The following is a 24,705-nucleotide window of genomic DNA, read 5'->3' as shown; positions in this document are numbered from 1 at the left end:
CTAGTCAGGATCGAGGGAAAGATGAACGGAGCAAAGTACAGAGAGATCCTTGATGCAAAACTGCTCCAGAGCACTCAGAACCTCAGACTGTGGTGAAGGTTCACCTTCAAACAGGACAACGATCCTAAGCACACAGCCAAGACAATGCAGGAGTGGCTTCAGGACAAGTCTCTGAATGTCCTTGAGTGGCCTAGTCAGAGCCCGGACTTTAACCCGATCGAACATCTCTGAATATACCTGAAAATACCTGTGCAGCAAAGCTCCCCGTCCAACCTGACAGAGTTTGAGAGGATCTGCAGAAAAGAATGGGAGAAACTCCCCAAATACATGTGTGCCAAGCTTGTAGCGTCATACCTAAGAAGACTCGAGGCTGTAATCGCTGCCAAAGGTGCTTCAACCAAGTACTGAGTAAAGGGTCTGAATACTTAGGTAAATGTGTATTTCAGTTATTTTTTTTATTTTTATAAATTAGCAATCATTTCTAAAAACCTGTTGTTGCTTTGTCATATTGGGGTATTGTGTGTAGATTTATGAGAAAAAAACACAATTCAATCTATTTTCGAATATGGTTGTAACCTAACAAAATGTGGAAAAAGTCAAGGGGTCTCAATATTTTCCGAAGGCATTATATATACCCGTTTTTGCAACACAATGATGCAAGCAAAAATACATTTGGGACTGATTTGTTCGTAAAAAAAAATGTGTAGGGCAGAAACAGGCCAGTTATCTCAAAATATATAGGCCAATTATCATTTCTACAAAACTGGTGGTTTAAAAAAAAATCTAAAATAATAATTAATATCATATATATACGCTGAGTTTACAAAACATTAGACAGACTGACCAGGTGAAAGCTATGATCGCTTATTGATGTCAATTGTTAAATCCACTTCAAACAGTATAGATGAAGGGGAGATGACAGGTTAAAGAAGGATTTTTAAGCCTGGAGACAATTGAGACATGGATTATGTATTTGCACCATTCAGGTGTTCCTAATGTTTTGTACACCCATCTAGTACCGGATCAGACCCCCATTTGCCTCCAAAACAGCCTGAATTATTTGGGGTCTGGATATGTTCAGATACGCTGTGGCATTCAAACGTTGCTGATTTGGTATCAATTGGAAAACATTCCCCACACCATTACACACCGCCACCAGTCTGAACCGTTGACACCAAGCAGGATGGGGCCATGGACTCATGCTGTTCACACCAAACCCTGACTTTGTCATCAGCATGAAGCAACATCAACCGGGATTCGTTGGACCGGGCAATGTTTTTCCACTCCTCAATCGTTCAGTGTTGGTGATCGCGTGCCCACTGGAGCCACTTCTTGTTTTTAGCTGATCGGATTGAAACCCGGTGTGGGCGTCTGCTGCAATAGCCCACCCGTGACAAGGACCGAAGAGTTGTACGTTCCAAGATGTCGTTTTGCACACCACTGCTGTAATGTGCCGTTATTTGTCCGTTTGTGGATCACCTGTTGCCTTGCACCATTCTTGCCTTTTTCCTTCCACCTCTTTCATCAACAAGCTGTTTTCACCCACAGGACTGTCGCTGAATGGATGTTTTTTGTTTGTCGCACCATCCTCTGTCAACCGTAGACACTGTCGTGAGTGAAAAGCCCAGGAGGCCGGACATTTCTGAGATACTGGAACCGGCGCAACAGGCACCGACAATCATACCATGCTCAAAATCTCTTAGGTTACTCGTTTTGCCCATTCTAACGGTCAATCTAACAGTAACTGAATGCCTTGATGCCCGTCTGCCTGCTTTACAGATCAAGCAACGGCCACGTGACTCATTGTCTGTAAGAGCAAACTATTCTCATGAAACTGGCCACTGAGTGCATCTCTTTATGTAATGATGGGTACTGTGTGTGTTTCAGTGTGTAAAACATTGGGTGGACAAGAGAATGGCTACTGTAGTCAGAAATGCAACCAGTTGATTGTTCTTTGATGCCCATATAAAACATATTTAAGAAATATCCCCCTTCTCAAACCATCGCTCTCCCAGACAGACGCAGGTAAACTCGTTCACGCCTTCATCCTCTCCCCGCTTGACTATGGCAACGCTCCGTTCAGGGGGCCACTTCACTTCAGGGGGCCACAATTTCTCCAAGATAGTCTTGACTAGAACCAGGAAGTCAGCCCACATTCTTGCTGAACTCCACTGGCTAACACCACAGCAACTCACCACTGCTTCAAGTCCCGAAGACAATTCTCCGTACTATGGAGGACCGGGCCTTCTGCTCCATTGCTCCATGTTCTGGGACACTGTGAAGTCCATGGAGAACAAGAGCACCTCCTCCCAGCTGCCCACTGCACTGAGGCTAGGGAACACGGTCACCACCGACAAATCCATGATTATCGAAAACTTCAACAAGCATTTCTCAACGGCTGGCCATGCCTTCCGCCTGGCTACTCCTACCTCGGCCAACAGCTCCGGCCCCCCCGCAGCTCCTCGCCCAAGCCTCTCCAGGTTCTCCTTTACCCAAATCCAGATAGCAGATGTTCTGAAAGAGCTGCAAAACCTGGACCCGTATAAATCAGCTGGGCTTGACAATCTGGACCCTCTATTTCTGAAACTATCCGCCGCCATTGTCGCAACCCCTATTACCAGCCTGTTCAACCTCTCTTTCATATCGTCTGAGATCCCCAAGGATTGGAAAGCTGCCGCAGTCATCCCCCTCTTCGAAGGGGGAGACACCCTGGACCCAAACTGTTACAGACCTATATCCATTCTGCCCTGCCTATCTAAGGTCTTCGAAAGCCAAGTCAACAAACAGGTCACTGACCATCTCGAATCCCACCGTACCTTCTCCGCTATGCAATCTGGTTTCCGAGCCGGTCACGGGTGCACCTCAGCCACACTCAAGGTACTAAACGACATCATAATCGCCATCGATAAAAGACAGTACTGTGCAGCCGTCTTCATCGACCTTGCCAAGGCTTTCGACTCTGTCAATCACCATATTCTTATCGGCAGACTCAGTAGCCTCGGTTTTTCGGATGACTGCCTTGCCTGGTTCACCAATTACTTTGCAGACAGAGTTCAGTGTGTCAAATCGGAGGGCATGTTGTCTGGTCCTCTGGCAGTCTCTATGGGGGTGCCACAGGGTTCAATTCTCGGGCCGACTCTTTTCTCTGTGTATATCAATGATGTTGCTCTTGCTGCGGGCGATTCCCTGATCCACCTCTACGCAGACGACACCATTCTATACACTTTCGGCCCGTCATTGGACACTGTGCTATCTAACCTCCAATCGAGCTTCAATGCCATACAACACTCCTTCCGTGGCCTCCAACTGCTCTTAAACGCTAGTAAAACCAAATGCATGCTTTTCAACCGATCGCTGCCTGCACCCGCTTGCATCACCACACTGGATGGTTCCGACCTTGAATATGTGGACACCTATAAGTACCTAGGTGTCTGGCTAGACTGCAAACTCTCCTTCCAGACCCATATCAAACATCTCCAATCGAAAATCAAATCAAGAGTCGGCTTTCTATTCCGCAACAATGCCTCCTTCACTCACGCTGCCAAGCTTACCCTAGTAAAACTGACTATCCTACCGATCCTCGACTTCGGCGATGTCATCTACAAAATTGCTTCCAACACTCTTCTCAGCAAACTGGATGCAGTTTATCACAGTGCCATCCGTTTTGTCACTAAAGCACCTTATACTACCCACCACTGCGACTTGTATGCTCTAGTCAGCTGGCCCTCGCTACATATTCGTCGCCAGATCCACTGGCTCCAGGTCATCTACAAGGCCATGCTAGGCAAAGCTCCGCCTTATCTCAGCTCACTGGTCACGATGGCAACACCCATCCGTAGCACGCGCTCCAGCAGGTGTATCTCATTGATCATCCCTAAAGCCAACACCTCATTCGGCCGCCTTTCATTCCAGTACTCTGCTGCCTGTGACTGGAACGAATTGCAAAAATCGTTGGAGACTTTTATCTCCCTCACCAACATCAAACATCAGCTATCTGAGCAGCTAACCGATCGCTGCAGCTGTACATAATCTATTGGTAAATAGCCCACCCATTTTCACCTACCTCATCCCCACAGTTTTTATTTATTTACTTTTCTGCACACCAATATCTCTACCTGTACATGATCATCTGATCATTTATCACTCCAGTGTTAATCTGCAATATTGTAATTATTCGCCTACCTCCTCATGCCTTTTGCACACATTGTATATAGACTCCCCTTTTTTCTCTACTGTGTTATTGACTTGTTAATTGTTTACTCCATGTGTAACTCTGTGTTGTCTGTTCACACTGCTATGCTTTATCTTGGCCAGGTCGCAGTTGCAAATGAGAACCTGTTCTAAACTAGCCTACCTGGTTAAATAAAGGTGAAATAAAAAAAATTAAAAAAAATTGCCCCTCGCCTATGGAATTCTCTCATTGACTATCTGAGAGCCGCACCATCAATCAGAATTTAAAACAGGCCTTTCTTAGTGCTAATCTGGAAAGTCCTTTTATCACCTAGCCGACTATTGCTATTTCCTGCCTTGATTCTAAATGTGTTTTTAATAGTAATTTGTATTATCATTATTTTTGCCTATGTAGAACTTTGAGCTAACACTGCAATGAAAAGCGCTATACAAATGAAATATATTATTGTTATTATTATTATATCCCCACAATAGACTTTGGTCCTAAACTGTGATCATAATATATACTCTCACAAATAAAGACAAGGTCACGCACAGAAATACAGACACTGGAAATGAAGATAAATGACACATTCAAGATTCCTTATTAACACTATTGTCCCTATCAACCACAATGAAACAATTTACAACATTCTAAGTCAACATCAAATGGGGCATTTTTGTTACACATAAACAATTAGCAGTTTGTGGCATGTAAACATTCTTTCGGCCAGTACCTTCTTAATGTATCTGTGTACTACAGTAATGTATATGTGTACTACAGTAATGTATCTGTATAATGCATCTCTGTACTACAGTAATGTATCTGTATGTATCTGTGTAATGCATCTCTGTACTACAGTAATGTATCTGTGTAATGCATCTCTGTACTACAGTAATGTATCTGTGTAATGCATCTCTGTACTACAGTAATGTATCTGTGTAATGCATCTCTGTACTACAGTAATGTATCTGTGTAATGCATCTCTGTACTACAGTAATGTATCTGTGTAATGCATCTCTGTACTACAGTAATGTATCTCTAGCTTAATGTATCTGTATGGGCAATTATTAATATCAGGAATGAATCAGCAAGGTTATCAGAGTAAACCATCTCCAGGTAAGGTTCTACATTATTTATCATGACAGCATACTATCAAGCAGCATATCAAAATTGACATTCATTTGACCCACCTCCGTAAACTATTTAACCAAAATGTATTTTTGTATTGTAAACAAATCTTTCCCCACAGAAATAATCCCACGCGGTAGCATACCTAACTAGGTAGAAAACAAAACATTGCACGTATTCAGGAACAAAACCCTCTTTTCAATCATCCCAAATGACTTCCCATATCAAACCATGTGCTGGTTGTGGCAAGAGGGAAAATAACTAATAACAAAAGAGTGGATTGTCTACAAAATGCCTGGTTCAGCAATTATTTCAAGTCTCGTTGGTTGTGCTGGCTGTTCCTGCCAGCTCCGGAATACCACGACTGGAAGTGGGTCAAAATCTAAGGCTTCATTCTGATTGGTTTAGCTGGTCTCTGGAAATTGTTGGACTGTATATGTGCGTCCGGGTATATTGTGGGACCGTAGAGCGCCGACAACACATTAAAACTAACTCAAACGGATTCGTTGCAAGATTAATTTACACAAGTATGCACACAAAAACACATGAGCGCACACACACACCAAGAGATTCACACACACAGAAAAAGTTGCCGGGCCTGCTAAGAGTGTGCAGGTAAGTCTTGGTGGTGACTCGGGGGTAGAGGTTGGCTGTCTCCTGGTAGTACTGGCAATGATTGACCTCCAGGGGGCACTGCTACTGTAGCTCCTCCATCTAAAGCACATCATCGTGTTTGAAACAGATAGGATTTTCCCCTAACTTCCTCGAGTCAAATTTTCACTTCGTCTTCCATTGACATCAATGCTTGGCGAAGTGAAAATTTGACTTACGAGGAAGTTAGAATTCGACCGATGGTCATTATTCATGTTGGCAATACTAGAGGATGTTATTACTGAAGGCAACTTGTACTGACCTTTGACCTCAACGGCCGCATTTGCTTTTTCAAATTTTATTATCTGCATTTGTTCCACCGCCTGAGGACAAGACAGACAAGAGATGGAGATGTTATTTGACCCCAAGAAGAAGAAAAAAAAAAAAGAGCGATGACCCAGTTAAAAAAAGTTACAATAGGCCTCCCAGGTGGTGCAGAGGTCTAGGGCACTGCAAAGCAGCGCTAGCTGTGCCACCAGAGACTCTGGGTTCGCGCCCAGGCTGTCGCAGCCGGCCGCGACTGGGAGGTCCGTGGGGCGATGCACAATTGGCCTAGGAATCATGACTATCGACCGTCTCTCCCGAGCCCGTACGGGAGTTTTTGCGATGAGACAAGATAGTAACGACAAAAGAGAGCACATTTTAAGCTACAATTTGTCTATTGTAATATTTTTTTTTACCCCCTTTTTCTCCCCAATTTCATGGTGGGGAGAAAAAGGGGGTAAAAAAAAAAAAGTTACAATAGACAAATTGTAGCTTAAAATGTGCTCTCTTTTGTTTAGGGTGAGCTAATGTCACAGAATAAAAAAAAAAGTCAAATTACGAGTCACTTATTTATTAAGTTATTTATTAAGTAATACTGAGCACTTAATGCTACTGTGTCGAAGCTTGTCTACTATGGGACTGCAGACGCATTTTGTGTCAAAAGGGTACGTTAGCTGTTAATAGCGGTTTATTCTGACATTTTATAAATGCTAACATTGATATGAGGTACTGTATTAGGTTACCTGCTGCAGCTCGGCTTTCTGGGCGTCGAGTTGCTCCTGCTGCCTTTCCAGCTCCTCTTTCTGTTTCTGCAGCTCTACGTTCTTCTGCTTGAGGTTGATCTCCTCCTGGGCCAGCTGCTCCTCAAACAACTTCATCTCCTCGTCCGTGTAGGCTGGGGCCTGCTCCAGAGTCTGGAGAGGAGAAGATGCGGAGAGAGAGGAGTGGAGGGTAGAAGCACCATTATTAGGGTCAATGGCATTCAGTTCCTCTTGACCACTTCAGGCTTCAGCAGGAAACCACACTGAGGTGGCGTTAGTTGCCTGTCCCTTACCTCCCAGCTGTCTGGCTCTTGGAACTCTTTCTTGTTTGTGGAAATCAGGAACTCATCCAGGGAGACCAGTCTATCCTTGTTGGTGTCCACCTGAGTACAGATGAAAGGAATGAAATATCAGCAAATAGGTTGACTGAAGAAGCAGTGTTGATTTTGTGTGTGTGTGTGTGTCTGTATGACTCAGTGACTCCATCATACCCCATCCCTCCTGCCAGCTCACCTCATTCATGACGTGTTCCCTCATGCGCAGTCGCTCCTCCTCCATCTCTGTCATGTCATCCTCTTCAAGATTAGGGCTGTACATCTTCTCCAGCTACAAAAAAAACAACACATTTTTCAACTCTGGGCCTGCTCTGGTTAACACACACACACACACACACACACACACCTCTTTAGTGAACAGGGCTTCAAGCTCCTGTTGATCAATGTAGCCATCGCCGTTGTTGTCTGAAAAAAAAAAAGAGGAAAAAAGAAAATGGCTTCAATGAAAAAAAAAAGTGCTTAATTTGATGATTTCTTAATAAGGTCCATTGTGATTGGTGTGTAATTTGAGAACGTGACAATATTTTATTAGGCTTTTTTGAACCTGTGAATGGCTACTTGTGTGAACTTTACCGTGGAGTTTGAAGAAGGTCTTGGGGTCAAAGTCATTTGGGTCCAAACCGTCAGACTCCTTCCAGACCTCTTTCAGCTGGTCCTGACTGCCCTACACACACACACTCTTCACTAGTACAGTTTATAGAAATACACATATACAGTGTAAACTAGGGAACCAGTGAGGATTTCCTACGCCGGACAACTTATTGATAATAATCAGCATTTTATACAGTACCGGTAAAAAGTTTGGACACACCTACTCATTCCAGGGTTTTTCTATATTTGTACTATTTTCTACATTGTAGAATACTTGTAAAGCCATCAAAACTATGAAACAACACACATGGAATCATGGACTTCAACTGTATACATATGCTCAAGCACACAAAACACACATACACATGCATATTGACACCACACACACACTTTCACACACGCTGCTGCTGGTTCTCCTTGCATATAGCCTTCTGAGTTTTTTTTTTATTGTGTTACTATTTGGGGCGGCAGGTAGCCAAGTTGATAGAGCGTAGTACCTGAAAGGTTGCAAGATCGGATCCCCGTGCTGACAAGGTAAAAAAAAAAATCTGTTGTTCTGCCCCTGAACAAGGCAGTTAGCCCACTGTTCCTAGGCAGTCATTGAAAATAAGAATGTGTTCGTAACGGACTTGCCAAGCTAAATGAAGGTCAAATAAAAATTCCTTGATTTAGCAGACATTTGTCTTACTTTTTAACTCTACACTGTTGGGAATGGGCTCATATGTAAGCATTTGACTAAAGTCTACACTGATTGTATTATATGATGTGATATATAATAATAACTTTTTATTTGATCCTTAGTGTTCTCCTATCACAGCCATTCAAATCTAACTCTTTTTAAAAGTCACCATTGGCCTCATGGTGAAATCCCTGAGCTGTTTCCTTCCTCTCCGGAAACTGTGTTAGGAAGGACACCTGTATCTTTGTAGTGACTGGGTGTATTATACACCATGCAAAGTGTTAATACATTCACCATGCTCAAAGGGATATTCAATGTCTGCTTTTTTTTTACCCATCCAATAAGGTGCCCTTCTTTGTGAGGCATTGGAAAACCTCTGGTCTTTGTGATTGGATCTGTGTTTGAAATTCACTGCTCAACCGAGGGACCTTACAATTATTTTTACGTGTGGGGTACAGAGATGATGAAGTCATTCAAAAATCATGTTAAACAATATTATTTGCACAGAGTGATTCCATGCAACTTATTATGTGACTTGTTAAGCAAATGTTTACTCCTGAATGAATTTAGGCTTGCCATAACAAAGGGTTATTGACTCAAGACATTTCAGCTTTTCATTTTTGATAGTAATTTGTAAAAATTCCACTTTGACATTATAGGGTGTTGTGTGTAGGCCAGTGACCCAAAAATCTAAAATGTCATTCATTTTAAATTCAAGCTCTAGCACAACAATATGTGGAAAAAGTCAAGGAGTGGGAATACTTTCTTTAGGCACTGTATAGTCCTTGGCCTATGTTGTTGTATAGGTGGAGTTATATTTTTTATTTTATTTTTTGGTTTCAAACCACTTTGAAAATGTTTATCCCAATGTCACACATTGGCCCCATTATTTATAGAAAAACCCATATACAGTAATGGGGTCTTTGTTAGATTAGTATCACTGTAAATTCCTACAGGGTGGTAAAGTTCTAGTCTTATCCTAGATCTGTTTTTGCATTATAGCGAACTCATATGGTTGGCTATAGGTCTACAGAACAAAAAATATTGAAGACCAGGCTAGTTCATTTGGGGTTCAGTAATTTGGGGTTTAATATCACTGAAATATCTTAGAGGGTGGTTAATTGTCAAGGTAAATGTCTTATATGGTGGTTGATTTTGGGTTTAGTTATAGTATCATTGTAAAATCTCAGCCTCCAGTATTTATGCTGCAATAGTTTGTCTGGGGGCTAGGGTCAGTCTGTTATATCTGGAGTATTTTTCCTGTCTTATCTGGTGTCCTGTGTGAATTTAAGTATGCTCGCTCTCCCTCTTCCCTCCCGGAGGACCTGAGCCCTGAGACCATGCCTCATGACTACCTGGCCTGATGACTTCTCGCGTCCCCAGTCCACCTGGTCGTGCTGCTGCACCAGTTTCAACTGTTCTGCCTGCGACTATGGAACCCTGACCTGTTCACCGGACGTGCTACCTTGTCCCGGACTTGCTTTTTTCGACTCTGTCTCTACCGCACATGCTGTCTCTAACTCTGAATGATCGGCTATGAAAAGCCAACTGACATTTACTCCTGAGGGGCTGACCTGTTGCACCTTCTACAACCACTGTGATTATTATTATTTGACCCTGCTGGTCATCTATGAACGTTTGAACATCTTGGTCATGTTCTGTTATAATCTACACCAGGCACAGCCAGAAGAGGACTGGCCACCCCTCAGAGCCTGGTTCCTCTCTAGGTTTCTTCCTAGGTTCCTGCCTTTCAAGGGAGTTTTTTTAGACTGGGTTTCTGTACAGCACTTTGACATCAGCTTTAAAAATACATTTGATTGAAATGTCCAATACGGTGGTTGATTTAGGGTTTAGTTAATGCAATCATGTTTCCGTCCAACCCTTTTTAAGCAAGTAAAGTAGCTGTTGGATAAAACAGCCTGATGGAAACAGCAAATTGTCTGTAAACTTCCCTAAATATTGACCAAACAAAATGATGCTTGATGGGTGGATAATTTTGGGCCGGTGAAACGGTTCATGCAACAAATTGGCAGTGGGAACTATTTTATTGGCGCAATTGTTGATGGAATAGGCCTAACCATCATGTTGGGGTAAACGTGCAGTCATGCAATAGAGGCTTTAGTTATGGTATCATTGTAAAAGTCTTACAGGGTGGTTGAATTTAGGTTAAGTTACAGTATCAAGGTAAATGTCTCGCATGGTATTTAGCTTTGGGTTTAGTTATCGTAGCAGGGTAAATGTCTTACAGGGTGGTTGATTTTAGGTTAAGTTACAGTATCAAGGTAAATGTCTCGCATGGTATTTAGCTTTGGGTTTAGTTATCGTAGCAGGGTAAATGTCTCGCATGGTATTTAGCTTTGGGTTTAGTTATCGTAGCAGGGTAAATGTCTCGCATGGTATTTAGCTTTGGGTTTAGTTATCGTAGCAGGGTAAATGTCTTACAGGGTGGTTGATTTTGGGATGGTTTGCGTGTTTCTCCCTCAGCTCTTCGTAGTGCTGTTCCTCGTCCTTGCGTTGCTCCTCGTCGAGGTTCTTCAGGTGCTCCTTCCTCTTGTGCTCCTTCATCATCTCGTACCTCTTAAACTCCTCGTGACGATCCTTGTCATAGTTTTCCAGGTCACTGGTAGCCTATATAAATATCAACCAGGAAAAGGAGAGAACGAGAACTGAACAAATGAAAACAAAAGGACAATTTCAAGTCAACCCCTAGCCTTCGATACCTCTGAAAAGGCTTTAGATTTGGGTAGATGTGGAATTGAGAAAAAATTAATACTATTCTAGTCCACATTTCAAACCAATAAAAAAATGTGGATAGAGACTATTATAGAAGAGACTGAGAAAGGATGTGACATGCTCTTGACTATTAGTTTTAAGTGCAAATTATATTAGTTCACATAGCAACATCACTGATTTCAGACTCATCACTTAGAAGTAGCGCGCAACCAAAGGATTCACATTAGGCACTGGAAAGGTCAGAGCTCAAACTGAAATCACTTTTAGTTGAGTGTAAATGTACAAAATCGTCTTAATTCAGATATCAAGAAAAACAGGAAGTAGGTTTGCATCCTTCTTTACCAAGGAGAAATCTTGAATTTTCAAGTTTAGTTCACACACACAACCCCAGGCTCTCTCAACTGTCAAAGCTGATTTGGCCCTTTACCTCTGGCAAGCCAGCTCTCACCAACAAAGGACAAATAGCTCAGAATGCTTCACTACCTCTGTGTAATTAAATCTACAAGTGAAAGCTCAGGATTGTTAATAGCAACAAAAATGTTAATTTGTTCACCATGGATAAAGAGGAGCATTAAAAAAGGTCATTCAAAGACCTCTATAGGTCAAATCGACCATTTAAATGTCCTGGGGACACTGTCGTCCTCTAAACATTTTTCCATGGTCTAACATCACCAGACAGAACACATGTGCATGGTCAGGATGAACTTTCCAATACATTTGCTATTCAAACAATAAGTTAGCTTCAAGACTATAACCCCTTTGGGCTGTTGGCTCAAAATGGATGTCCTAGCTCAGAAGAGTTTAAAAGTTATTTTATGCTTATTCATTCATGAGGCATCAAGTGCAGAGCAAACATTTCAGCTGTCAGGCCATTGTCAGCATGTGCACTTTTAAACTCTTTTCGAGTATGGACCCTGGCATCATTTTGGTCCATGCACCATATGTTCTGAGCAGGGTGGTTTCAAGAACCATTGTGTGGTCATTTTAAACATTGCATCATGTTGTAGTGTGTGTATAAACAACATTCCTACCGATTTAATAAGCTTATCCAGGTCCTCCACTTCGAAGGTGTGTGGGTTCATGTGGTTCATGTACTCAAACTGCATGAGCAGCGCCTTGTGGTTCATTTCTGGGGGGGAGAGAAGTTTCCTATTAGGAGGGAAACTAATTCTGTACGATTTAAGTGGTTACAAATTGCTTGCTGACAACTGCTGCCAAAAAGTATGTGCTTACTTCATATGATGAGGTAATTGTGTAGTTATAGCTCAAATGTATCCACAATTCAATCATTGTAATAAATTGTGTTTGTAATAAATTAGAGTGAACTTTACTCGAGAATATTGTACATTATTATCCTCTCGTAACAATAATAAACTAGTCACTTGGTGATGACACCAAGCAGTTATTAATATTGCGGATATTGGACAATGGTAGTGCAATGCTAAAAGACTGGGCTAAGAATTCACAGGCAGTTGAGAGATCGTTTTGATGACTGACTCTTGCGTTGGCGGTGACCGCAGCCAGGTATTTCTGGCAGGCCCAATATAAGCATGGTCTTGTTTGTGTGCAAGACCATGCTTGTTAGTAGTATCTCAAACCCTCTTCCAAAATGTGTCAACATGGACATTTTCACAACATGTGACACTATTTACTTGCACAATAGCCTCGAGTCACTTCCATTTTCCTATGTGACGGACTACATCAAGCTTAGGATGTTGGTGGTGGATTGCATCATATGTCCTGTCAATTGGACAAAAGTTACTGCTGATAGGATGGCTGCCAGTTGGACAGGAAAGGACATATTTGAACAACAGACCAGCATACCATGACCTCCCTCAACGTCTTGTTTAGCTTTGATGAGCGTCCGTAGCCGGTTCACCTCCTGCCTCTTTAACTCGTCAAGTTTGGTCCTCACGTGATGGCCGACAAAGTCCAGCTCTTTGGCCAGTTTGCCTTGCTGCTCAGAAACATACGCAACCAGAGATTTGAGTGACCAATAACAATAAATGTAAACCGACCAGGAGGCCAGCGGGGTCATGTTCATTAGGGCATGCAACAAACAGTTGAAAACATTTTGCAGCAGAAAAATAAAATGAGCATTTCTTATTGGACAAGTCTGGGTAGTCCTTCCCTGTTTTCCAGGAGTTCCAGGAGTTCCAGGACTAGGAGTTCCAAATTGAGCAGCTGCTGAAAAATGAGCTCCTGTATATATTGAGATTTAAATGTTTTTTTAGAGTGAAGTACATCGAAAAAATCAAGAGAAAACTGCAAGACTCAATAGAAGACAAAACAAGGAACAAACCAAAAAGACAGGCTTTTGAAGAAGTAACTATTTTTCATAAAATTGTACAGTTATCTTAGCTAGCTGAATTGCTAGCTGAATTGTTTACTTGTTGCTAAGCAGTTGCTAGGGACTCTCCTGGAAGAAGCTAGCTAGCTTACAAAGAATAACAACAAAAAATATCTAGTTAACAGAAGAAAGGAAGACAAAATAAGGACAGAAGAAAAAGGAAAAGAAAAAGGACAACAAAGTGAAACCTCTAAAGAAACAAGAGACCATAATACAAGAAACAGCACTATAGAGAGATAGAACAACAACAACGCAGCCACTGCCAGCTAGCCTACTTCAGCAGTACTGTATCATTTGAATTATTTTAGTCAATAAGATTCCTGCTACGTAAGCTTAACTTTCTGAACATTCGAGACGTGTAGTCCACTTGTCATTCCAATCTCCTTTGCATTAGCGTAGCCTCTTCTGTAGCCTGTCAACTATGTGTCTGTCTATCCCTGTTCTCTCCTCTCTGCACAGACCATACAAACGCTCCACACCGCGTGGCCGCGGCCACTCTAATCTGGTGGTCCCAGCGCGCACGACCCACGTGGAGTTCCAGGTCTCCGGTAGCCTCTGGAACTGCCGATCTGCGGCCAACAAGGCAGAGTTGATCTCAGCCTATGTCTCCCTCCAGTCCCTCGACTTCTTGGCACTGACGGAAACATGGATCACCACAGATAACACTGCTACTCCTACTGCTCTCTCTTCGTCCGCCCACGTGTTCTCGCACACCCCGAGAGCTTCTGGTCAGCGGGGTGGTGGCACCGGGATCCTCATCTCTCCCAAGTGGTCATTCTCTCTTTCTCCCCTTACCCATCTGTCTATCGCCTCCTTTGAATTCCATGCTGTCACAGTTACCAGCCCTTTCAAGCTTAACATCCTTATCATTTATCGCCCTCCAGGTTCCCTCGGAGAGTTCATCAATGAGCTTGATGCCTTGATAAGCTCCTTTCCTGAGGACGGCTCACCTCTCACAGTTCTGGGCGACTTTAACCTCCCCACGTCTACCTTTGACTCATTCCTCTCTGCCTCCTTCTTTCCACTCCTCTCCTCTTTTGACCTCACCCTCTCACCTTCCCCCTCTACTCACAAGGCAGGCAATACGCTCGACCTCATCTTTACTAGATGCTGTTCTTCCACTAACCTCACTGCAACTCCCCTCCAAGTCTCCGACCACTACCTTGTATCCTTTTCCCTCTTGCTCTCATCCAACACTTCCCACACTGCCCCTACTCGGATGGTATCGCGCCGTCCCAATCTTCGCTCTCTCTCCCCCCCGCTACTCTCTCCTCTTCCATCCTATCATCTCTTCCCTCTGCTCAAACCTTCTCCAACCTATCTCCTGATTCTGCCTCCTCAACCCTCCTCTCCTCCCTTTCTGCATCCCTTGATTCTCTATGTCCCCTATCCTCCAGGCCGGCTCGGTCCTCCCCTCCTGCTCCGTGGCTCGACGACTCATTGCGAGCTCACAGAACAGGGCTCCGGGCAGCCGAGCGGAAATGGAGGAAAACTCGCCTCCCTGCGGACCTGGCATCCTTTCACTCCCTCCTCTCTACATTTTCCTCTTCTGTCTCTGCTGCTAAAGCCACTTTCTACCACTCTAAATTCCAAGCATCTGCCTCTAACCCTAGGAAGCTCTTTGCCACCTTCTCCTCCCTCCTGAATCCTCCTCCCCCCCTACTCCCTCTCTGCAGATGACTTCGTCAACCATTTTGAAAAGAAGGTCGACGACATCCGATCCTCGTTTGCTAAGTCAAACGACACCGCTGGTTCTGCTCACACTGCCCTACCCTGTGCTCTGACCTCTTTCTCCCCTCTCTCTCCAGATGAAATCTCGCGTCTTGTGACGGCCGGCCGCCCAACAACCTGCCCGCTTGACCCTATTCCCTCCTCTCTTCTCCAGACCATTTCCGGAGACCTTCTCCCTTACCTCACCTCGCTCATCAACTCATCCCTGACCGCTGGCTACGTCCCTTCTGTCTTCAAGAGAGCGAGAGTTGCACCCCTTCTGAAAAAACCTACACTCGATCCCTCCGATGTCAACAACTACAGACCAGTATCCCTTCTTTCTTTTCTCTCCAAAACTCTTGAACGTGCCGTCCTTGGCCAGCTCTCCCGCTATCTCTCTCAGAATTACCTTCTTGATCCAAATCAGTCAGGTTTCAAGACTAGTCATTCAACTGAGACTGCTCTTCTCTGTATCACGGAGGCCCTCCGCACTGCTAAAGCTAACTCTCATCCTTCTAGACCTATCGGCTGCCTTCGATACTGTGAACCATCAGATCCTCCTCTCCACCCTCTCCGAGTTGGGCATCTCCGGCGCGGCCCACGCTTGGATTGCGTCCTACCTGACAGGTCGCTCCTACCAGGTGGCGTGGCGAGAATCTGTCTCCTCACCACGCGCTCTCACCACTGGCGTCCCCCAGGGCTCTGTTCTAGGCCCTCTCCTATTCTCGCTATACACCAAGTCACTTGGCTCTGTCATAACCTCACATGGTCTCTCCTATCATTGCTATGCAGACGACACACAATTAATCTTCTCCTTTCCCCCTTCTGATGACCAGGTGGCGAATCGCATCTCTGCATGTCTGGCAGACATATCAGTGTGGATGACGGATCACCACCTCAAGCTGAACCTCGGCAAGACGGAGCTGCTCTTCCTCCCGGGGAAGGACTGCCCGTTCCATGATCTCGCCATCACGGTTGACAACTCCATTGTGTCCTCCTCCCAGAGCGCTAAGAACCTTGGCGTGATCCTGGACAACACCCTGTCGTTCTCAACTAACATCAAGGCGGTGGCCCGTTCTTGTAGGTTCATGCTCTACAACATCCGCAGAGTACGACCCTGCCTCACACAGGAAGCAGCGCAGGTCCTAATCCAGGCACTTGTCATCTCCCGTCTGGATTACTGCAACTCGCTGTTGGCTGGGCTGCCTGCCTGTGCCATTAAACCCCTACAACTCATCCAGAACGCCGCAGCCCGTCTGGTGTTCAACCTTCCCAAGTTCTCTCACGTCACCCCGCTCCTCCGCTCTCTCCACTGGCTTCCAGTTGAAGCTCGCATCCGCTACAAGACCATGGTGCTTGCCTACGGAGCTGTGAGGGGAACGGCACCTCAGTACCTCCAGGCTCTGATCAGGCCCTACACCCAAACAAGGGCACTGCGTTCATCCACCTCTGGCCTGCTCGCCTCCCTACCACTGAGGAAGTACAGTTCCCGCGCAGCCCAGTCAAAACTGTTCGCTGCTCTGGCCCCCCAATGGTGGAACAAACTCCCTCACGACGCCAGGACAGCGGAGTCAATCACCACCTTCCGGAGACACCTGAAACCCCACCTCTTTCAGGAATACCTAGGATAGGATAAAGTAATCCTTCTCACCCCCTTAAAAGATTTAGATGCACTATTGTAAAGTGGCTGTTCCACTGGATGTCTTAAGGTGAACGCACCAATTTGTAAGTCGCTCTGGATAAGAGCGTCTGCTAAATGACTTAAATGTAATGTAAATGTAATGTTTTTTTCCCCCCGTTTGGTGCCTAATGAACACAACCCTGCAAATGCTGTAGCTGCTGGGGTACCTTAATGTCCTCCATGTCTGTGTTGTGGAGCTTCTCTCTGAAATGCTGGTCCTTCTCCAGGAAATCAATGACTTCCCTGAGGTAGCGGTCATAGTGAAGCCCCGTGTCCTGAAACAAACAAAAAACGGTCAAAATCCACATTGCAGTGCGTAAGTGGGACAGAGATGAAAGGGGAGAGGTTCACATTGGATTCATATGGCCTAGGTCTAAACTTCCTTCCTTTTCCTGCAGCCCTTCCTCTTTCTTACACATTATTGATGCTCAGAGTGCCTTTCTTTCTTATGCGTTCAAATAGCCTAGCATTAGCCAGTCTCAAAATATCATTTGTCAAGTATTAAAAAGACAATCTGCTTCCTACACAGTCGTTATCACTTCTTCATCAAATTGCACATAAGTATTGCAACACACACACACACACACACACACCACACTCTGTGGCGCCTCAAGTTTCTGCTCTGGGGTTTCCACTTTAGTCTTGTCCACAGCGATGGGCACTGCTTCCACACAGAACCACAAGCTCAGGACGAGCACAGGGCAGCGGCAGAAGGCTTTACTCCACAACATCTGTGTACACAGGAGAACATCACCAGCCTAAGGTTAATAAGTGGCTACATCAACAGCTGCTTCGAGGGAGAGTACACAGGAAAACATCACCAGGCTAAGGTTTATTGGCTACACAACAGCTGCTTCAAGGGAAACTATGAGAAAATGCTGAATATAAAAGAGACAAATGTCATATTTCACAATTGGTCAAATGAAATAACACTAATCTATTTTTCACAGACATAGAATGGCAAGATGTACAGCATCTGTTTGAGCCTATATGTACGTAATTGATATTGCCAGTTGCCAATGGAGCTCTTTATGTATAGAGTGTATATTACATTCCTAAATGTTTCATAGTGATAAGAACAAATAGGTTTATACTGTAAATATCACCTTCTTACAGTAAGCTCACTGGCCTGGGAAATGGGCCATTGATTTTGCAACCAGTGAACCCACACACACACACACACACACACACACACATACACTCCTCCCTATTGACCAATGTGTTGACAAGTAAAATGTTAAACTAGTTTAATCTCAATCTCCACAGTAACCTCCCCACCAAAATAAAACAGTGGTGATTGTGCCACTCACGTGTCTGTGGGATAAACCAGGGAGTGTGTTCAGCAGGACATAACGTTTTGGAACGTTCAGATAGAAATATGTTATGTAGAACAGCAGGACATAACGTTTTGGAACATTCAGATAGAAACATCTTATGTAGAACAAAAATGCCTCTCCGACATGTAGAACAAGAACATGTCCCGAGTGGTGCAGCGGTGCGGTCTAAGGCACTGCATCTCAGTACAAGTGGCACCACTACAGTCCCTGGTTCGAATCCAGGCTCTATCACATCTGGCCGTGATTGGGAATTCCATAGGGTGGTGCACATTTTGCCCAGCGTCGTCCGGGTTTGGCCGCCATTGTAAATACGAATTTGTTCTTAACTGACTTCGCCTAGTTATATAAAGGTTCAATACAAAATGTAATTAAATGTCGACTCTGTTCAAGGCATTTCTATCGACAACGTTTGGCAACTGAACTTGGCCCAGTTCTCTTGGGCTTTAACACCTGAAAGAGAACCTTGTCAACCTGTTTAGGTATTACTTCACGACACGACCACATCAACAGCATCCAGTAGTTTTGAACCGGTTGTTACATCTGTGATCTAGCTATCTAATTTGATCAGGTCCATATTGTGGGTCTTTCCTGATAACATTCTTGACAATAATGAGTTCTGGCTATATGTGTAAGAAATACCGGAAACATCATAATAACTACTCAAGTGTCGAACAAGTAGGCTGTGGATGATTTCCCTTCAACTGGTCCAACTAACGTTACTGAACTGTCATTTATCCATAATAGCATGATAATAAATGTCACTTAAAAGCTAAGAGAAACATAAACTTACTTTGACAGCTGCCCCTTTCAAGTAATTGTCTGTCACGTTGCGCTTTTGAGACGTTAATTTATCCAAACGTTAAAAAGACTGGAGTCCGTTTCCAGCTGTCATGCACTATACACCGGCCAGAGTCTCTTCCTAACCCTAGTGGTCATCACTAGTTATCACAGCCACAAAATCACAATTATGCCAAACCCCGCCTATTTAAAAAAAAAAAAAAAAGATATAGTCCTTCTTCTTGATATCCCGAATTTAAAGCTAACCCGAACCCTAACCTTGACCGCACTGCTAACCTTATGTCTAACCATAACCTTAAATTAAGACCAAAAAGCAACAACATTTTTTTTTTTACGATGCCAATTTTGACTTTATGGCTGGGGTAACTAGTGACAACTCTTCCTAGTAGTAAGATCAACCTACCGGCTAATTGCCATGGTAACGCCCCCACGTGGTCTCAACTATCCTCATTGGGTAGAAATATTCTCGTCGCTTTGTGAAATAGTCGCATTGGCAGCCAGTTGGGCAGAAGATGTGTCAGTCAAACTGTTCCTCAAACGTGTTGGTCAAGGTGCTATGAAGCTAAATGTACGTGGCGTTTGCAAACCTGTGTGAACCAAGAACAAGTATGGTTTAGTATGAATATATTAAACCCACGTTCACGTTTGTCGGCGATGGGCGTATTCAAGTGGATCACTTTTGTCAAGTCGGAGACCACCGCCTTTCAAAGTGTGTTGCATTAAATCAAATTAAAGTTTATTGGTTGCATACACATATTTGAAGATGTTAACATAGGTGCATCAAAATGCTTATGTTTCTAGCTCCAACGGTGCAGTAATAACTAACAATACATTAACAATACACACATAATCCAACATTTAAAAAAATAAAATGCTACTTACGGTTTGTATTTTAAAAGCTAGGTGGGAAAACCACATCACAGTAAGTACATTTTCTAGTCAGAGCTAGTAAAGTGTGAAAAAAAGTCATGACTGAGTGTTAGTTTACAAAGGCATTCTGAATTTAATTTTTCAGGGTGGGGGTCAGAGGGGTAGAGGGTGTGGTGCGAGGGGGGTGCTGTAGAATTATTTAAGATGCTCTTCAAAGAGGTTGGTTTTAAGATGTTTTTGGAAGGTAGGATAGGCTGTCCTAGCTTCAGGAGGAAGCTGGTTCCACCATTGGGGTACCAGGATAGAGAAGAGCTTGGACTGGGCTGCACATTCCCGTAGGGGTGGGAGGGCCAAGAGAACAGAGTACTCTGAGAATATGGTGTGTATTGACAGTATATTAATAGAAAATATATGTATAGCAGTATTTATAAAGGATGAGTTTTGACTAGAATACAGTATGTACATATAAAGTGGGTAAAATGGTATGTAAACATTAGTTGAGTGAATGGTGTTCGATGACTCTATGCACAGTACATAGGGCAGCAGTCTCTGAGGTGCAGGGTAGATTACTGGGTGGTAGCCGGCTAGTGATGACTGTTTAACAGTCTGATGGCCTGGAGATAGAAGCTGCCTCTCGGTCCCAGCTTTGACACACCCTGTCTCCGCCTTCTAGATGGTAGCGGGGTGAACAGGCCGTGGCTCGGGTGGCTAAAGGTCCTTGATGATCTTCTTAGCCTTCCTGTAACACCGGTGCTGTAGATGTCCTGGAGAGCGGGTAGGTTGCGGGCGGGCGGTGCAATTCCCGTACCAGGCGGTGATGCAGCCCGACAGAATACTCTCGATGTTGAATCTGTAGAAGGGTTTATCATAGTCCAAAACATGTATGCACAGTAGTGTTCTAAAATATTGGACTGTTGGCTTTCATACTTTTCTCATTCTCAGCGCAGCTCAAGCAACTTCTCCAACTGGCAACACATTCAAATGAATAGAGGAAGCTTACCAGAGCTTACCGGATTGGAAATTGTGGCGAGGTGTGCTTTCGGGCTGTGCGTCTTCGGCCGATGGTGGTCTCAGAGTCAAGTAGCTATGTCACAGTGGGACACCGGACTATCGTGTCTCAGCATCTGTATGATTTAAGCTTTATGGGGATAAAAATAGTCCGACTTGCACCAACAACATGTTGATTGGGGTGGCAGGTTAGAGCATTGGGCCAGTCACCGAAAAGTTGCTGATTCGAATACCTGAGCCAACAAGGTAAAAAATCTGTTGACGTGCCCTTGAGCACGGCACTTAAAATCCTTAAGAGTCTATTGACGCACCTGCACATCAATCCAATTAACATACTACAAAAATACGCATCAAAACTGTTAATTTAAGCTAGAGATATCTGGTTTTGCATGGGCTGGGTCTCAATCCACCACATCCGTCTTTCGGCCTTCCGCATCTGCGGTGGAAAGTGGTAGAGCTAAAGAGCTGTTTGTCAGACCAGGAGACATCCCAAAAATCGCTCCGTCTGTAGCGTCTGAACGGTTTGGCCTGCTAACTATGAAATGTAAACACTCCAACAAACACAATGGTGTTTGTCACGGATCCCTCCGGAACTTTCATCATGCACACCTGTCCCCTATTCCCACTGATTAGTATTTGTATATATGTGCCCTTTGGTTTCCATTGGGGGTCAAATATTGTTACAATGTCCGTTGGTGCGTGTGAGTACCTGTGCTGTGTGTTTTGGGCTTTCGTGCCCTTGTGGATTGAGCAGATGATTACGAGTCTCGTCCCGTGTGTTGATCATTGTGCGCGTGTGTTTTTATTTGAGGTACTCCTCGCTCTTTTGTAAAAATTGTCAAAAACTCCAGCCACCCTAGTCATAGATGGTTCTCTCTGCTACCGCACAGTCAGCGGTACCATAAGTCTAGTTCCAAGAGGCTTCTAAACAGCTTCTACCACCAAGCCATAAGACTCCTGAACATCTAATCAAATGGATACCCAGACCATTATCAAATAAATTGAAGTATGAGGGTAAATATGGGGTTAAATATGTGTCCAAAAAACGTAAATATTTCCTGAGCTTTCTTATATCTCCTAAACACAGGACAGAAACTTCAAAACCTTTTTCCTTATGATTTATTTTTTGACTGTCATTTTTTGGCCATTCATGAATGTGTTATTCAATGTGTTCCTTTGGGCTGTAGTAGTAAAGGCCAAATTCAAAATACATAAAGGGGTCCTAAAATTCTAAATCTAATAGCTTAATGATCCAAGGTATGACCCTCTTAAAACTATTCCATATATTAGCCTAGTAAAACAACACATTTCACTGCACCTATCCAGTGTATGTGACAATATTTTTTTCTAAATAATAATACATAAAAAAGACTGCATGAATATTGCAATCAAATACAAAGGTGAGGAAGTTTTTACTGCAGACGACTGAAAGTTTCTGCAGTTGCTCTTCGCCAACTTCCTCATGCAGCCATCGCCTGCGTTGTGGGAGGCTCTATTGTCAACCAATCATTAGACTTTTTTTGTTTGCCCCATGCAAACGTGACCCTCAGTCCCGCTCAAAATCCCTTAGATAGCTCTTTTGTCCCACCCCACACACATGCGGAGACCTTAATTGGTGCCTACAGAGACAAAACCTCTCTCATCGTCACTCACATCTTACCATACCATTGTCTGTACATTATGCCCTGAATCTATTCTACCATGCCCAGAAATCTGCTCCTTTTATTCTCTGTCCACAACGCACTAGACAGCCAGTTCATATAGCCTTTAGCCGTAACCTTATCCTACTCCTCTGTTCCTCTGGTGATGTAGAGGTTAACCCAGGCCATGTAGCCCCCAGTTCCACTCCTATTCCCCAGGCGCTATCATTTGTTGACTACTGTAACCGTAAAAGCCTTGGTTTCATGCATGTTAACATCAGAAGCCTCCCCCCTAAGTTTGTTTTATTCACTGCTTCAGCACACTCCGACAACCCTGATGTCCTAGCCGTGTCTGAAGCTAGTCTTAGGATAGCCACCAAAAATTGGGAAATTTCCATCCCCAACTACAACATTTTCCGCCGAGATAGAACTGCCAAAAGAAGCGGAGTTGCAATCTACTGCAGAGATAGCCTGCAGAGTTCTGTCTTACTATCCAGGTCTGTACCCAAACAGTTCGAGCTTCTACTTTTAAAAATCCACATTTCCAGAAACAAGTCTCTCACCGTTGCCGCTTGTTATAGACCCCCCTCAGCCCCTAGCTGTGCCCTGGACACCATATGTGAATTAATTTCCCCCCATTTATCATCAGAGTTTGTACAGTTAGGTGACCTAAACTGGGATATGCTTAACACCCCGTCCTACAATCTAAGCTAGATGCCCTCAATCTCACCCAAATTATCAAGGAACCTATCAGGTATAACCCTAAATCTGTAAACACGGGCACCCTCATTTAATTTAATTTACCTTTATTTTACTAGGCAAGTCAGTTAAGAACAAATTCTTATTTTCAATGACGGCCTAGGAACAGTGGGTTAACTGCCTGTTCAGGGGCAGAACGACAGATTTTGTACCTTGTCAGCTCGGGGGTTTGAACTTGCAACCTTTCGGTTACTAGTCCAATGCTCTAACCACTAGGCTACCCTGCCGCCTCATAGTTATCATCCTGACCAACCTGCCCTCTAAATACACCTCTGCTGTCTTCAACCAGGATCTCAGCGATCACTGCCTCATTTACTGTGTCCGTAATGGGTCCGCGGTCAAACGACCACCCCTCATCACTGTTAAACACTCCCCAAAACACTTCAGCGAGCAGGCCTTTCTAATCGACCTGGCCCGGGTATCCTGGAAGGATATTGACCTCATCCCGTCAGTAGAGGATGCCTGGTTATTCTTTAAAAGTGTTTTCCTCACCATCTTAAATAAGCATGCCCCGTTCAAAAAATGTAGAACTAAGAACAGATATAGCCTTTGGTCCACTCCAGACTTGACTGCCTTTGACCAGCACAAAAACATCCTGTGGCGTACTGCATTAGCATCGAATAGCCCCCGTGATATGCAACTTTTCAGGGAAGTTAGCAACCAATATACACAGTCAGTTAGGAAAGCTTTTTCAAACAGAAATGTGCATCATGTAGCACAAAAAGTTTTGGGACACTGTAAAGTCCATGGAGAATAAGAGCACCTCCTCCCAGCTGCCCACTGCACTGAGGCTAGGAAACACTGTCACCACTGATAAATCTACGATAATCGATCATTTCAAAAAGCATTTTTCTACGGCTGGCCATGCTTTCTCACCTGGCTACCCCTACCCCTACCCCGGTCAACAGCTCTGCACCCCCCACAGCAACTTGCCAAAGCCTCCCCCATTTCTCCTTCACCCAAATCCAGATAGCTGATGTTCTGAAAGAGATGTAAAATCTGGACCCCTACAAATCAGCTGGGCTAGATAATCTGGACCCTCTCTTTCTGAAATGATCTAAGATCCCTAAAGATTGGAAAGCTGCCGAATCTCACCGTACCTTCTCTGCTATGCAATCTGGTTTCCTCTGAGGTGCACCTCAGCCACGCTCACGGTCTTAAACGATATCATAACCGCCATCGGAAAAAGACAAGACTGTGCAGCCGTCTTCATCGACCTGGCCAAGGCTTTCGACT

The 24,705-nt window shown here is 44.0% G+C and overlaps 1 protein-coding gene across 1 annotated transcript; it reads right to left on the bottom strand.

Annotated features, from left to right (window-relative positions):
• Nucleotides 1–4,746: 4,746 nt before the first annotated feature.
• On the bottom strand, nt 4,747–19,330 carry LOC115134516 (nucleobindin-2-like). Its single transcript, XM_029668575.2, has 13 exons — nt 19,185–19,330; nt 17,651–17,788; nt 17,225–17,332; nt 13,141–13,273; nt 12,348–12,445; nt 11,026–11,211; nt 7,887–7,977; nt 7,660–7,718; nt 7,492–7,584; nt 7,272–7,361; nt 6,961–7,131; nt 6,216–6,276; nt 4,747–6,016 (listed from the first exon to the last, which is right to left on the bottom strand). Exons 2-13 carry the CDS (start codon nt 17,786–17,788, stop codon nt 5,904–5,906), a joined length of 1,341 nt encoding a protein of 446 aa, XP_029524435.1. The 5' UTR covers nt 19,185–19,330; the 3' UTR covers nt 4,747–5,903.
• Between the last annotated feature and the right edge of the window lie 5,375 nt (nt 19,331–24,705).

The sequence above is a fragment of the Oncorhynchus nerka genome, linkage group LG9a, assembly GCF_034236695.1.
Source record: "Oncorhynchus nerka isolate Pitt River linkage group LG9a, Oner_Uvic_2.0, whole genome shotgun sequence".
Lineage (NCBI taxonomy): Eukaryota > Metazoa > Chordata > Actinopteri > Salmoniformes > Salmonidae > Oncorhynchus > Oncorhynchus nerka.
This window is presented reverse-complemented; position numbering and strand designations above follow the sequence as displayed.

Excerpts from the sequence above, each read along its gene's own strand:
- LOC115134516 (XM_029668575.2), bottom strand. The coding sequence starts at position 17,788 with ATGTTGTGGAGTAAAGCCTTCTGCCGCTGCCCTGTGCTCGTCCTGAGC. Across the intron at positions 17,333-17,650 it reads TTGAGGCGCCACAGAGTGTG|GACACGGGGCTTCACTATGA; the intron begins GTGTGTGTGTGT and ends TGTTTGTTTCAG. Across the intron at positions 7,132-7,271 it reads AAGAGCCAGACAGCTGGGAG|ACTCTGGAGCAGGCCCCAGC; the intron begins GTAAGGGACAGG and ends TCTCCTCTCCAG.